This window comes from Dermacentor variabilis, chromosome 9, assembly GCF_050947875.1.
Source record: "Dermacentor variabilis isolate Ectoservices chromosome 9, ASM5094787v1, whole genome shotgun sequence".
In the NCBI taxonomy this organism is placed as follows: Eukaryota; Metazoa; Arthropoda; class Arachnida; order Ixodida; family Ixodidae; genus Dermacentor; species Dermacentor variabilis.
This window is the reverse complement of record NC_134576.1, coordinates 82,170,906-82,185,424: the sequence shown is the minus strand read 5'-3', so window position 1 is coordinate 82,185,424 and position 14,519 is coordinate 82,170,906. Positions and strand designations below refer to the sequence as shown.

General features: G+C 51.3%; 1 protein-coding gene across 1 annotated transcript; it reads left to right on the top strand.

Annotated features, from left to right (window-relative positions):
• The first annotated feature begins 8,867 nt into the window (after positions 1-8,867).
• Positions 8,868-13,537, top strand: LOC142557019 (uncharacterized). Its single transcript, XM_075668555.1, has 3 exons — positions 8,868-10,395; positions 11,256-11,352; positions 13,234-13,537. Exons 1-3 carry the CDS (start codon positions 8,921-8,923, stop codon positions 13,387-13,389), a joined length of 1,728 nt encoding a protein of 575 aa, XP_075524670.1. The 5' UTR covers positions 8,868-8,920; the 3' UTR covers positions 13,390-13,537.
• The last annotated feature ends 982 nt before the right edge of the window (positions 13,538-14,519 follow it).

Genomic DNA, 14,519 nt, shown 5'->3' with positions numbered 1-14,519 from the left:
AAGAGGCTAGTAGGTATGCGGCGTTCATTTCACCAATGGGAACATTCCGTCCTAAAGTGTTGAGTTCTGGTTTGAAGAACGCGCCATACTGCTTTTCAAGCCTCATGGATAAAGTGTTGCGGGGACAGCAAGAATTCGCTTTACCGTATCTAGACGACGTAGCGATATTCTCCGCATCCTGGTCTGAGCATATGGCACACTTGCGGGCAGTGCTAACCCGCCTGCGCGAAGCGGGCTTGACAGTCAAGGCTCCTAAGTGCCAGTTAGCACATGCCGAGGTTGTCTACCTCGGTCACGTGATTGGTCGGGGTCGTCGCCGCCCCTCTGAAATAAAGGTGGCCGCTGTGCGAGACTTCCCGCAACCGCGCACGAAGACCGATATTCGGTCGTTCTTAGGTGTCGCCGGCTACTATCAGAGGTACATCCCCAGGTACTCTGATATCGCGGCTCCCCTGACGGATGCTCTAAGAAAAACAGAGCCCCAAACACTCGTATGGGACGAGACAAAGGAAAGAGCTTTTAGCGCCCTAAAGAGTGCCCTAACAAGCCAGCCGGTGCTACGATCGCCAGACTATACAAAAGGGTTCGTTGTTCAGTGCGATGCTAGTGAGCGAGGCATGGGCGTTGTACTGTGCCAACGGGAAAATGGAGAAGTAGAACACCCCGTCCTGTATGCTAGTCGTAAGCTGACCAGTCGTGAGCAGGCGTATAGCGCCACCGAGAAAGAGTGTGCGTGTCTCGTGTGGGCCGTTCAGAAATTGGCATGCTATCTAGCCGGCTCGAGGTTTATCATTGAGACGGATCACTGCCCTCTCCAATGGCTGCAGACCATCTCTCCCAAAAATGGCCGCCTCCTGCGCTGGAGCCTCGCTTTGCAACAATATTCCTTTGAGGTGCGTTACAAAAAGGGGAGTCTCAACGGTAACGCCGATGGCTTAAGTCGAAGCCCCTAACGTAGGAATCAGCCTCAAAATTGTTTGTTACTGATGTTTTTCTTCCTGAGGCAGGATTTTTAACATATTGCTTTTGTTTAGTGTTTCAAAGTGATGACATGCTTTCTAGTGCAATTTTCCAATTTGTGGACGCGTTCTGAGTGCTGCTAGACTACTGTAAGGAACTAGGCAGTGGTACAGAAGGGGAAAGAGCCTGGCAGGGCTTAGTGAGGGTTGTGCCGTGCTTGCTGACTAAGCGGTTGAGTTTCAGCGTAGTTCTAACGCTTGCCGGGAACGAGAACAAAAATTTGAACTCTCCCGAAGTCACTTTGCAGTGTCCCGTGCGAACCTGAACGAGAGAACGAGGCCTTCTCTGTGCGCTGCGCTCAAGAAACGTCGAGGGACGCCCGACTTCGGTTATGAGCATCATCGAGCGACATCCCTCCGGACAGCGGATGCAGTCCCCTGACCATCGGGATCTCCTTCCCCCGGCGGGGCGGTCTGTTACGTTTCGCCTACGACGCGCGGTTTAGCCGGCGCGGCTGCAACGGACGCCGGGGCTTCGTTCAAAGCGGCAGACATTTTGGCCCGTTCGGCGCCGCCGCTACGCCTCCCCGCCAAGCGCGTCCAGGCCTGTTCTAATGCCACGTGTCTTCATGTGCGTGTGTGTGTGTATGTGCATGTTGGTGCCCACGCTTGTCGAAGCGCGGCAGCCGGGGAGAGGAGCTCCCCCAACTGTGAAGCGAGGGGGTCTGACCGGCGCCGACACGACGTATGCGCCACCTTCTCTTCCCATTGTGCCCGAACGGCGCCGGCACGACGGCTACGCCACCTTCTCATCCCATTGTGCCCGAGCGGCACAGTCACGTGCTCGTCTATAGAGGGGTTCCTTCTTGCCCTCAACTGCGAGAGTATAAAAGCAGCTGCCCCCGGACGCCAAGAGGGCTCCGATTTCTTCTGTTGAGTAACGTGCACTCCCGTCTCTCTACTTCGGTCAACCTGACCGCCAACTCTTTGCGATGTTAGAATAAACAAGTTGTTTTGTTGTTACCAGTCGACTCATGCTTTGCCGGGACCTTCGGATGCTTCCAGTTGTGCCTCAGGCCGCCAGGCCAACGCTACCCTTGGGGCTTGCGACCCAGGTGCAACAACGGGCGTCAGCGCCGAGTTCCCAACAACTCGTGCCAGCGGTGCGATTACAACATCAGCTACCTGGCTGACAGACATGGATAGGATACATTGTAGAATACAATACCTGCTTACATATCACTGCATACATCTTGTCCTGTCCTATGCCAAGCTTTGTTCTCGTTGATTTCGTGCTGCGCTCATTTTCTTACTGCTTCCTCAATCTTTCCGACGTTACAATTTTGAATACCATTAACTTTTCTTCTTGTTTATCAGCTTTGACAGTTCAGCAAATGCTATCCGATCTCTTAAGTTAGACACTTTCATTCTTTGTAGTTTCTTTATTAGCTCCTTTGTTACTTCAGCTGCCTTATTTTCTTCAGCCTAGCATGTGCGACCAGAAACATTGACAACTAGCCCAACAATTATTTGATTGATTGATCGATTGATTCATTCATTTATTTATTCGGTTTAACGTCCCAAAGCCGCAGCTATGAGGGACGCTGTTGTGGAGTGCTCACCTGACGTAGAATAGCGTGCACCCAAATCGACGTACACAAGCCTTTCTTTTTTTCATTTCGCCGCCATAGAAATGCGGCCGCAGCGGCCGGGATTCTAACCCGCGACCTCGTGTGCTCACCATCAGAGCGCCATGGCCACAGGGGGTCACCGCGTCGAATCTCTCTCTCTCTCTGTGTGGAGAGTCGACTCGTCTCGGGGAAAGGTGCGGCGGCTGCTGCGTTGCCGCCGCCAAGCCCAGCGTGGGAAATAATCTCGCGCCTCGACGCGCGTCCTTCGGAAGCTGGGGATCGTCTGGCCGATTGTGTTTGTGCCTTTCCGGCGTTGACTTTCATGGCGTCGAGCAGAGACCGAGGGGATGCGACGGCGCGCACCGGCGAGCAGGCCGAAGCGAGGCGAAAGGGGGGAGACCGATCGAGCTCCTGGGCGCGCGGTCAGTTTGTTTGAAGGGGTGAACGTAAGAAAAAAAGAAGGAGTACGCGACACCATCGTGCGAGACAGTAAACCCGCAACCGTGTGTATAGTGACCCGGCCGAGGAGCAATGGTGAGTGACTGAAGTTTGAGTTTTGGATTTTTACGGGCCAAAACCACCATCTGGTCGGGAGCCACGCCGTCGTGGGCGGCTCCGGATTTATTTGGACCACTTGGAGGTTCTTTATAGCGAGCATCTAAACCTAAATGTGCGAACATATTTTTTTCTTCTTTTTTTTTTGGATTTCGTTCCCGTGGAAATGCGAGGGCCGTGGTCGGGATTGAGCCCGCGACCAAAATGCATGCGTCCTTGGTGCACTAAGCTATCGCGCTGGGCGATGACGAGTGAATTATGGTACAATAAGGAAAGCTAAAATAGATGGGATATCATCGCTCTTCAAGCTGGTTTTTCACGCCTACTGGTATCTTATCGAACGTGAGAATTTTTTTAAAATTTGGGTATCATGGTTATATACCGAAAGCTGCATCTCCATGTACTTATGTGGAGGAAGAACACATCGGCTCATGTTTGCTGTGATAAAAACTGAATTTCCTTGCCTAAGCAAAGAGATGAAGATGGAACTACGAGTTGCTACCGCGTCCTGAATTTTCACGCAATCTCAAACAATTCGAAGCACACTTCAATATTGCCTTCCGCCGTTTGTGACAACTCAGAGCTCTGGATCGCTTTAGTGTGAAATTTCCCGAAATTGGATGACAAGAACATAAACCACTACCGTACAGTTCCACATGCACCGGACTTCGTATCCAGAACGAATATTTTTAGTTATCACTTCCGAGTGAATCTTTCAAAAATAATAATTCAGGGCAATGTGCAATATATTCTATAAGGAGTCTTGAAGGTGAAGGACGGTTGGGCTAGTTGTATGTATGTATGTATGTATGTATGTATGTATGTATGTATGTATGTATGTATGTATGTATGTATGTATGTATGTATGTATGTATGTATGTATGTATGTATGTATGTATGTATGTATGTATGTATGTATGTATGTATGCGCAAGCTTTTTATTCGGTGCCCTGCAAGTATCCCACACCTGCACAGTAATGGCACACTGCATTGAGGCATGGTGTGGCTCTCGATGGTGTGCTTGTTGGTGCGCATACGACGCTATAAGTATAGCGCAGATGTACCCGCGCATTCGAGCGATCGCGCTCCTCATTGGCTACGGCACCCAGCAGCCTTCACTCCAGCGCCGCATTATTGCGGAACGAAGTGACCGCAGCGCCACCGCCAATCACGAGTAGTCATTTGGTCGCATTCTTCATGGAGGGGTGACCGTTGCAATAGTTCACTTGTGCATCACACTGGAAATCTGTAGACGTTCATCTGCGAAGACACCCGCCGTGGTTGCTCAGTGGCTATGGTGTTAGGCTGCTGAGCACAAGGTAGCGGGACCGTATCCCGGCCACGGCGGCCGCATTTCGATGGGGGCGAAATGCGAAAACACCCTTGTACTTGGATTTAGGTGCACGTTAAAGAACCCCAGGTGGTCGAAATTTCCGGAGTCCTCCACTACGGCGTGCCTCATAATCAGAAAGGGGTTTCGACACGTAAAACCCCATAATTTAAAATCTGCGAAGTCGGCGGATTGTCTGAATAACAGCCTTTGGCCTTAGGCCTACCCACAGTTTATTTATTTATATATTTGTTGCCAACAAATGTACAGCGACTTTCCACATATAAGATAGTGTATGAAGTGGGCCGAGTAAAATGGCGTTGTCGACATCTGTCGTTAGACAGTGTACATACCTTCATACTTCTTCTCGTCTCCTCATCCTCTTTCACCTCATTACAATCCTATATTATCTCCACTGCAGAGCGAAGGCATTTGCTTGCGAACTCCAATCACCCCTGGATCGCGCTCACTGACCCCGTCCTAAGCTTTAAAATTTTCTAGTTTCATCACATCCCCCCGTAGTTATCTGCCGTCCTCGACTGCGCTTTTCTTCTCTTGGCATCCGTTCTGTAGCCTCTAATAGCCCATCGGATATTTGCCCAACGCATTACGTGGCCTGCCCAACCACATTTCTTCCTCTTAATGTCACCTAGAACACCGGCTAACCCCGTTCACTGTCTAGTCCACACCCCTCTCCCTTTCTCTCCACGTTACGTCTATCATTTTGCGGCTGAGTGACCCTTATGCTCTTACTTAAGAGTTGTTGTTTTTTATCGGTAAAATGGGGGGGGGGGCAGTAAAAGGCCAAAGCGCGGTCTGTGAGAATTGTGCATGTAGGCACTTATGCCGGAGTGCCCGAACCCATGTTCGCGAAGCTTGGGGCAATGCGCTTCCCGTTCCTGTCCCAGATGCTGAACATGGACACTATGCGGATCGGCTCGACGGTCGAGCTGGCCGTCGAGCCGACGCCTGTCACGCCGCCTGTCGATGCGGAGCCGCCCCTCCGGCTGGAGCGGTCGCCGGTCGTGCAGGCCGAGCCCGCAAAGCCCTTGGCCAACAAGAAGGGCGCGCTGCGCTCTTTCTTCTGGGGCACCGGCTGCGCCGGCAAGGAGCAACCGCTCAGGAACAAGCGCAAGAAGGAGCTGCTCCGGGAACTGGCCGACCTGCAGCGTGAGAACGTGAGAATAGCGAGAACCTTGCGCTACATTCGTTCGCTAGTCTTCTTCACGAGGTAACGCCCAACTACCTTGGCATTGACTTTCCTGGTCAACACATATTGGAAATATTAACTGCCACGACATCACGCGCACCAGGATACCTGAAAAACTACCTTGGCATTAACTTTCCTGTTCTTTCCTGGTCGACACATATTGAAAAAATTAACTGCCACGGCATCACGCGCAACAGGATACCTGAAAAACTACCTTGGCATTAACTTTCTTGGTGTTTCCTGGTCAACACATATTGAATAAGTTAACTGCCACGGTATCACGCGAACTAGGATACCTGCAAAACTACCTTGGCATTAACTTTCCTGTTCTTTCCTGGTCGACACATATTGAAAAAATTAACTGCCACGGCATCACGCGCTACAGGATACCTGAAAAACTACCTTGGCATTAACTTTCCTGGTCTTTCCTGGTCAACAAATATTGGAAATATTAACTGCCACGGTATCACGCGCACCAGGATACCTGCAAAACTACCTTGGCATTAACTTTCTTGGTGTTTCCTGGTCAACACATATTGAATAAATTAACTGTCACGGTATCACGCGCACCAGGATACCTGCAAAACTACCTTGGCATTAATTTTCCTGGTCATTCCTGGTCATTCCTGGTCAACACATATTGAAAAAATTAACTGCCACGGCATCACGCACACAAGGATACCTGAAACGCAATCTTCGAGTGGCCCCTCCCGTGACACGGCAACTAGCGCTACCAGACCATTAGTTACAGCTTGAATGTGCATCATTCATCTGGTCGCCTCACCAAGTCTATCTGATCAACTTACTCGAATCTGGGCAAAACTGCGCGCATGTTTCATCGCTCGAGACTGTACAACCGCCATTTCAGTATGATTAACATGAAGACTTTACTATCACTGCCGTCCTTGGAATAACGAAGGAAGATATCCAGTCGCTGTTTATTGCATCAAATAGTCTACAGCGCGCACGCAAATACCTTGCCACTATCAAAAGTACATCGCATATCTCACAGGCTTCATAGTCAACATAGTTGATTACTCTTCTGTTCGGCCGCAGCCAAGCCTTTGACGCATCTGTGCTTCTATGTGCAATAGGTCAATGGAATGACCTCCCTGATGATGTACGTCGTCTGTATTCATGACTATGTGGTATTTAGAGATAAAAGAATAACCATTCATGACTGTTTTTGCTAACGTTATGACCACTTGTAATCATGTTCATACATTTTATAATGATTTCATGTAGGCCCATTCAAATTTGTATAGTACATACTAAGTATTTTATTATGACAATATTACACCCATGCTACCCCATACCGACTACATTTTGTCTTTGCAATTACCTGGTTCTTGAATTTATTTTGTTTGTTTTTGTCTAGTCCCGCTCACACAATACTCTACGTGGAGCATGTGAGGTATCTGTAAATAAATAAATAAATAAATAAATAAATAAATAAATAAATAAATAAATAAATAAATAAAGGAGGCGATTTCACCTCCAAATTCACAAGTGCAGCAAATGTGCCATGTGCGCGTATGTTCGGGCATGACATCCTTGTAATAAAATTACGTTTCACCTTACATTTCACCAATGGCGCGGATATCACTTCGCACATGTCGTATACGTTGGTGTCGCTCCCCCCGAAGCACGTATTGTCACATTTTCGTGTTCTTTCTTTCTCCCCTCGCCTGTCGTTGTGACTGGAGCGGACTGCCCCACGAATCGCCGCCATGACCTGTGAATCTGCATTTACGGAGGAAGTATCTGCGTAGATTGCGTACCTTTCATCTTAACTAATATTAACTTGCCAAAAACTGTGGCAATATCAGCCCTTATATAATACTCCCACGTCGGGTCTTTAAACAAATACAGTGAAAGATCAAGTGAAAGGAGTCCAGAGGGGTTCTCACGGATGTGTGCATCTAGTGCCTACGTCCACTGAACACTCCGAGTCTAAGACTTAGACGAACCGTTGTTCTTGTCGCAGGAGAGGCTGCAGTCGGAATGCGATTACGTGAAGCTCATCTGCTCGGAGCTGAAGCAGGAGCGCCTGATCGATCTGGAAAAGGTGTCGAGGGCCAAGGCTCAAGAGCGCAAGCTGCGCAGCGAGACGCAGTTCGTGTCTTCGGCTTCTCAAACTGACCCTTGCAACAACCTGCTCGGAGAATTTAGGGCCGTGCCGAGAAAAAACTACGCCTTCATCTACAACGTGTTCACGGTTCCGACTCCGGAGCAGCTCAAGAGGTCGTTGGAGAAGTTTCAAAAAGCCAATGCCAAGGTCGGCTTCAAGGTTGGCTCCAAGAGCGACGTGAAGAAGAAAAACAGCCACAGCGACGCTCGGGAAGACGACGTTAAGCCCGAAGTCCACGCCGAGAACGGGGCAACGGAGAAGACTCCTCAAGAAGCCGTCGAAGAGGCGACCGAAGAGCCGGCCAAAGATAATGACGAACCAAAAGCCGATGCTCGGAACCAGAGCCCGGTTGACGAGGAGAGTGGTGGCATTGTTGTGCGAACCGCTCTACCCGAAGTGAGGTCGTTGCATTCCGCCTCCGTACACGAGTCAAGTTCAAAGAAAAAATTGTCTACGAAGTTTTCGTCTTCCACAACTGGCAGGACCGGTGACACCGTCGACGCGGAAGGTGGTTCAGGTGGTCTCGCGTTGCCCGCGCAGACCGAAAGCGCCCTCGAGGCTTCTGTAGTAGAACTTAAAGAGCCCGAAGTCCCTGCAGCAGAAGTGAAGGAGCCCGAGTTTCTCGCAGGAGTACTGCAAGAAGTGCAAGCTGGACCTTCCGATACCGCAGTAGAGACAAACGCAACCGACGTTCCGACTGTGGCCCCTTCCCAAGATTGGGCTCAAGAAGAGTCGCCCGCTGCAGACGACAAGAATACTGCCGCGCTGGACGAAGCCGTCATACTGAGCTACTGCTCCAGTGCGAGTAAAGCCAGTGTTCGCGAAGACGCATCGGGAGCGGGATCACCACGCGAGGAGGCGCCGGCTGTATGCTTGTCACCGTCGAAGAATAAGATGTCTGAAAAGTCATCCGAGAGCTCGCTGCTTCTAAAGCTTAGGCAAGCCGTTTCAAACATGGCCGCTAGCTTGGAGCCGGACATGGACTTCCCACAGCCTTCCTCCGATAAGCGCGACGCGGTGAAGAGCGTACGAGAAGCGCCGACCGGGGTGGAGGTCGAAACTGCCCCCCACGCGGGACAGCGCTACGGCGTGGGCACGGAACCGATGACGAGCCGACACTTCCTACCACCGAACCACGCCGACGCTGGAGTCCAGAGGGACCCCGGCCGTAAGGAGTTTGAGAAGAGGAGGCGAGTTTCCTGTGCAGCGCTTAAACCCCCGCTGCAGAAGGCTGTCGTTATGAACGCGACCCTGTGTCGCCACATCGAGAGTCCCGCTAGACCGGCGTCCGGCGCTTCCTCCAGACGGGGCGCCTCGACGCCCGCGAGCACGGCTAGCACACCGCGACCTTGGAGTCTGAACATGCCCAGACTGGCTGCAGTGGAAGCGCAGCAGTCGGCGTCTACACCTCTTCGCCAGCTTGACACCGCGTCACCGCAGCCTGGTCCCTTCGGCATAGAGAGGCGGGCTCTGAGCACGCCTTTGGAGAGGGACTCCCTCAGCAGCGACACGGGAGCGGACACCGACTGTGCCGCGGACGAGTCTTCGAGCGAGTTCCACGCGAGCGCGAGGAACGTGGCCAACACGGCGCTCACGAACAGGACGAGTGGCGTTAGTCGCGGGACGGCGAGCCAGGCGTCGTCGGCGCGATCGGCCGCCACAACCTCAGCGACGACGGCCAGCGCCACCAGCAAGAAGCGCAGGACCTTTCGCAAGAAAAGGAACTCGCCCCGCAGAGCGGGCAGCGCGCTTCCGCGTTTGCCCTCTACGTCGAGCAGCGAGGAAAGCCAGCCCACGCCGAGGCGCAGACGCGCGGGGTCGTCCCGTGCCGGCGCGAGCACTAGGTCGACGACGTACTCGGGTGCGCCGTCGACTCCGTCGAGAACGACGCGGCCGCCGTCGTCGGCCAGTCCTGTGTCGCCAGTGAGCGTGGCCCTCTCCAACAACGTCGCGACCATCGCCGATTCTGATACCTCGCGGCCCACCACCGCCTTCGGACCGAAAGATGAAGCGTCGACCAGGAATTCCGGCCGGGCCGACAGCAGGGCGACTTCAACGACGACCAGAGGCGGCTCGCCTGTGCTTTCGGGCAGACGCAGGGACCTCTCGCGAGCCACGACACAGAGCTCACTTCTGTCGAGGCCTCAGAGGGATCTGACGTCGTCCGAGATGTCGGCCTCGGAGTCGGAGACTCCCACGCCCACGGCACGCCGGCGATTCCTGGCAGGTCACGAGAACGAACCCAGCTCGGTGAAGTGCAAGAGGAGCATCTTCGAGACCCTTTCTTCAGCAGGTTACACGCACATCGACGACCACGCCATCGGCTCGACTGGTGGGCACTGCGAGAACCCGCCGAGCGGTGAAACTCGCGGACGCCGCCAGAATGTCACTGCGGACGAAGGGAGGACGGGCAGGGCCCAGGCGCCGCCGCCGCCAGATCTCCGCAGGGATAAGGCCGCGCAGAACAAGAGTGCTTTCGTCGTTCAGAGAGCCGACTTGTACGCGCCGTTTCCACGGAAGATCATGAGGACTCTCCTGCCGTCGTTCATAGACGTCGATCCATCCGTGAGACCTGACAAGTGAGTTCGTACATACTAGTCCCGTCTAGGCCGTTGATAAAGCGCGAAATGTAGGTGCGTATCAAGCGTCCGGTCTGTCGATTGACCATTGTCGTATATAGAGCACGTCTCAGTTTCCAACTGGCTACAGGAGGCTGAGTTCTTTATCTGGTCGTTCGATATGGATCGGATGACTTTCACGCCCCAGTGTTTGCCACCTTAATGCCGATGCAGCGGAAGTAAATGCTCATACGGAGTCCTTGCATGTTGAAATGTTGTACTGTTATACTCAATTTTGTGAGAGACATATGAAATCGGGTAGATCACATGCGCTAGCCCCACGCAACCTCCATATTTTGCCTTGTGTCTTGATAAGGCATACCTAACCTCGAGGGCGGCATGGCCATAAACGATCACAGAATAGTCACTTGTCCCGCTATGCCGCTAAACAAGCCTTGCTATACATGGGTATTACGTGCCTGAACCGCGATCCGATTACCAGGCACGCCATAGTTAGGGCTCGGTATTAATTCTGACCGCATGGGTATCTTTAACTGGCATCCGAATCTAACTACACAAGCGTTTTTGCCATTCGCCTTCATCGAAATGCGGCCGCCACGGCCGAGATCAATTGAACCCACGACCCCGACTAAGTAGCACAATGCATTATACCGCTGTGCACTGCCTCATAGCGGTGAGGCATAGCTGCATGGATTGCTGAATTGTATTGCAAAAAACTTTGCCTTGCATAGTTGCAGGAAACATAGCATTGAAACGTTGTGTGGTTGCATAGTTGCGGGAAACGACGGTGTAGAGAGGCGTTGCCAGTCACCTCCAGCGAATTTCTTCCATTTCTGGTGCACTCTTCTCGATTCCTGAAGGGTCCCACGGTACGCGCCATTCGAACCTGGCCGGCATGGAGACGAGAAATCAGACACTTCTCTCTTCAAGGATCACTGGCATCACAAGGTCGACAAGGTACGGAGACACAAAGGGAAACACGTCACATGCTATCTTAAAGTTAAGCGCAAGTCTTCAGTGATAGCTGTATATATATATATATATATATATATATATATATATATATATATATATATATATATATATATATATATATATATATATATATATATATATGCGGCGTTGAGAGCAATGCATAACGCGCGCCGACGAGGTTTGCGGCACCCTGTATATCGTTACCTTGGCAACTTCGTTGTTATCGAAACAACATTCCGTCCTGTAGCTTGCTTTGTCTTCATGGTTTCCTCAGAAAGTTTCAAGCCATATCAGCTTCGTTGTCGCGGCCTCAAATCGTAGCGAAAAAAAAAACCTTGGCCGCATTTCGATGTGACTAATGATTAGCATGCAGGTACGCTCGCGATCAAAAGTTCGAAGAGGAATGATAGCGAAAAAAAAGAGAGAGAGAAAGAAATCTGACAAAGACGAGCACCAGCAACCGCCTTTCGTTGAATTGCTTGCTGGTGTCCTTCTCCGTCTCTAAAATGTTCCTTTTCCTCGCCGCCTCCGCATGCCGGCTGAAATTAAACGGTATACGGGCTGCGAGCTCTCGTACGACCAATGCATTGCGGCGAAGCAATTCCAGCGCAGTTGCACGCAAAGAAATTTGAATTATTTGCCGACACCGGTGGTCTTCAAACTTCTGCTCGCGAGTGCGCGTTTGCATTCTTGCACGGATGCGTTGGCAGCGGGGAAAGGAAATGTCTTTTTTTTCTTCGCCTTCCTTATATATGCTTCAAAAGTTTTTGTGGGCAGAGGTATCGTTTATGTAAGTTCCACATAACGGAATAAGTACATGGTACCGACTTGTTTTTCGGAATTCGCCACCCTGTACTCTATTCTCAGCTACTTCCTTTTTCTATGGCGCTCGGTAACTTAGACACCTCCTCACGAGTGTCTATAGTATACGAGTCTGCCAGGAGTAAGTTGACCTCTTGAACGGCATCACTTAGAAGCACTTATTTGATTAGGTTGGTTCTGGACGTGTGTGATGATTGAGGACCTTAATAGAGAGAGTGTAAGAGTGGGGTTGAAGATTAATATGCAGAAGGCAAAGATGATGATAAATAGCCTGGCAAAGGAACAAGAGTTCAGGATCGCCAGTCGGCCTGTAGAGTCTGTGAAAGAGTACGTTTACCTAGGTCAATTAATCCCAGGGAACCCTGATCATGAGAAGAAAATTCACAGAAAAATATAAGAATGGGTTGGATCGCATACGGCAGACATTGCCAGCTCCTGACTGGAAGCTTACCATTATCATAGAAAAGGAAGGTGTACAATCAGTGCATTTTACCAGTGCTGACATATGGGGCAGATAGTTGGAGACTGACCAAGAAGCTTGAGCACAAGTTAAGGACCGCGCAAAGAGCGATGGAACGAAGAGTGCTCGGCATAACGTAAGAGACAGAAAGAGAGCGGTTTGTATCAGAGAGCAAACGGGTATAGACGATATTCTAATTGACATCAAGAGGAAAAAATGGAGCTGGGCAGTTCATCTAATGCGCACGTTAGATAACCGTTCGACCATTAGGGTTACAGAATGGGTACCAATAGAAGGAAATCGCAACCGAGGACGACAAAAGACTAGGGGGAGCGATGAAATTAGGAAATTCGCGGGCGCTAGTTGGAATCGGTTGGCGCAGGAAAGGGGTAATTGGAGATCGCAGGGAGAGGCCTTTGTCCTTGCAGTGGACATAAAATAGGATGATGATGATGATGATGATGATGATGATGATGATGATGATGATGATGATGGGCGTGTATGCAAAGACGATGCGCGGCGACGGCACGCGTTATTTGCGGCAGCTAATCTGCATATGGTCTCATGCCTGGCCATCGCAGGCCCCGCCTTCGCCGCCGAAGTATGCCAGGGCGCCCCACTGGGAAGGCCTGCAGAGCGGCCTGTTGCCGGCCCTCTACAGCTTCACCGATGACAGCCGAGTGGGCGACCAGGCCGGCCGCAAGCTGACGCGCTTCGACCTGGGCGAAGTTATATGACCAATCGTCTTAATTTGTGGCTACGTTCTCTTGTATGGCAAAATGTTACGATACGCGGATTAAAGAAATTTAAGCGACTCGATTTTCATTGCCGCGCATGAAGCGGCATGCTCTATTCTCGCCTGCATAGGCCGCGTTTTGACATGACCAGCGAAAAAAAAAGGAAGTCGAGGGCGACTTAGCGCCAAATACGAGAGAAATGCGTGGGGCATTACGTCGCACCCCTTTGAGGTCCCGGTTCCATGATTTAAGCCGCGTTCACCACATTGCAAAGTGTTAGTTCGGGAGTTCGCTCGACCCAGGCCCCGCCTTTTTGAGGAGCGAAGGGCAACTTACGGTGCCCTGGAGCAGGCCACCGTCAGCTGCGCCAAATTACGCAAAACTTAAATATAACACTATGCATAGGGGGCGTTATACGGGGTGCTAATTTTTACATAATTTTGAAAAATCGCCTGCGGCAGGTCGCGTAACTGTTGTTCTTGATGTGGATTATTCGAAGAGGTGGATACTAATTGCAAGCCCTAAAAATCGAAACAGATATTAAGCTAATTAACCAAAATTCGCTAACTTCCTGATTAATTACTTTACGGCGTGCATTGCAATTTGCTAAGTGTAGCCGGCGAGTGTGTTCGCCAGGCGAATTACCAGCGGTCCTTCGAGTTATCAATTCCTCGCGGTCAAGCGAGCTCGTTGACAGATCGGCGCGTTTTGATTTGCCTTGCCGAGGCGCAGTCAGAACGCAGGCGAGAGCTTGCGCGGACAGGGAGCGCGCGGATAACACAGGCTTCCGAGAGGGAAAGCGACGGTGACTTGGCGTCGCGGTGATGCCCTCTCCCCTCGCGCAATACCGCGACAGCAAATGTTCTCTTCGCCCGCGCCTTGCGCGGGCGAAATGAAACACCTCCTGTCGCCACGTCATCGGCTGACCGATGCCACGTCACGAGCGCGCAAGCGTCGCAGCCAATAGGAAGTTTCGCCGGCTTTCTCGCTCAATGAGCCATTCGACGCTTTTGCATCAAAACTGAAATCACGTGTCAGCTTGCTTACAGTAAGCCACTTACGGTCACCGCCCAGAACGGTGTATGCCGACATGTCTTCTTTTTTTTTCACCTACTCGTTGATAAGCGTGG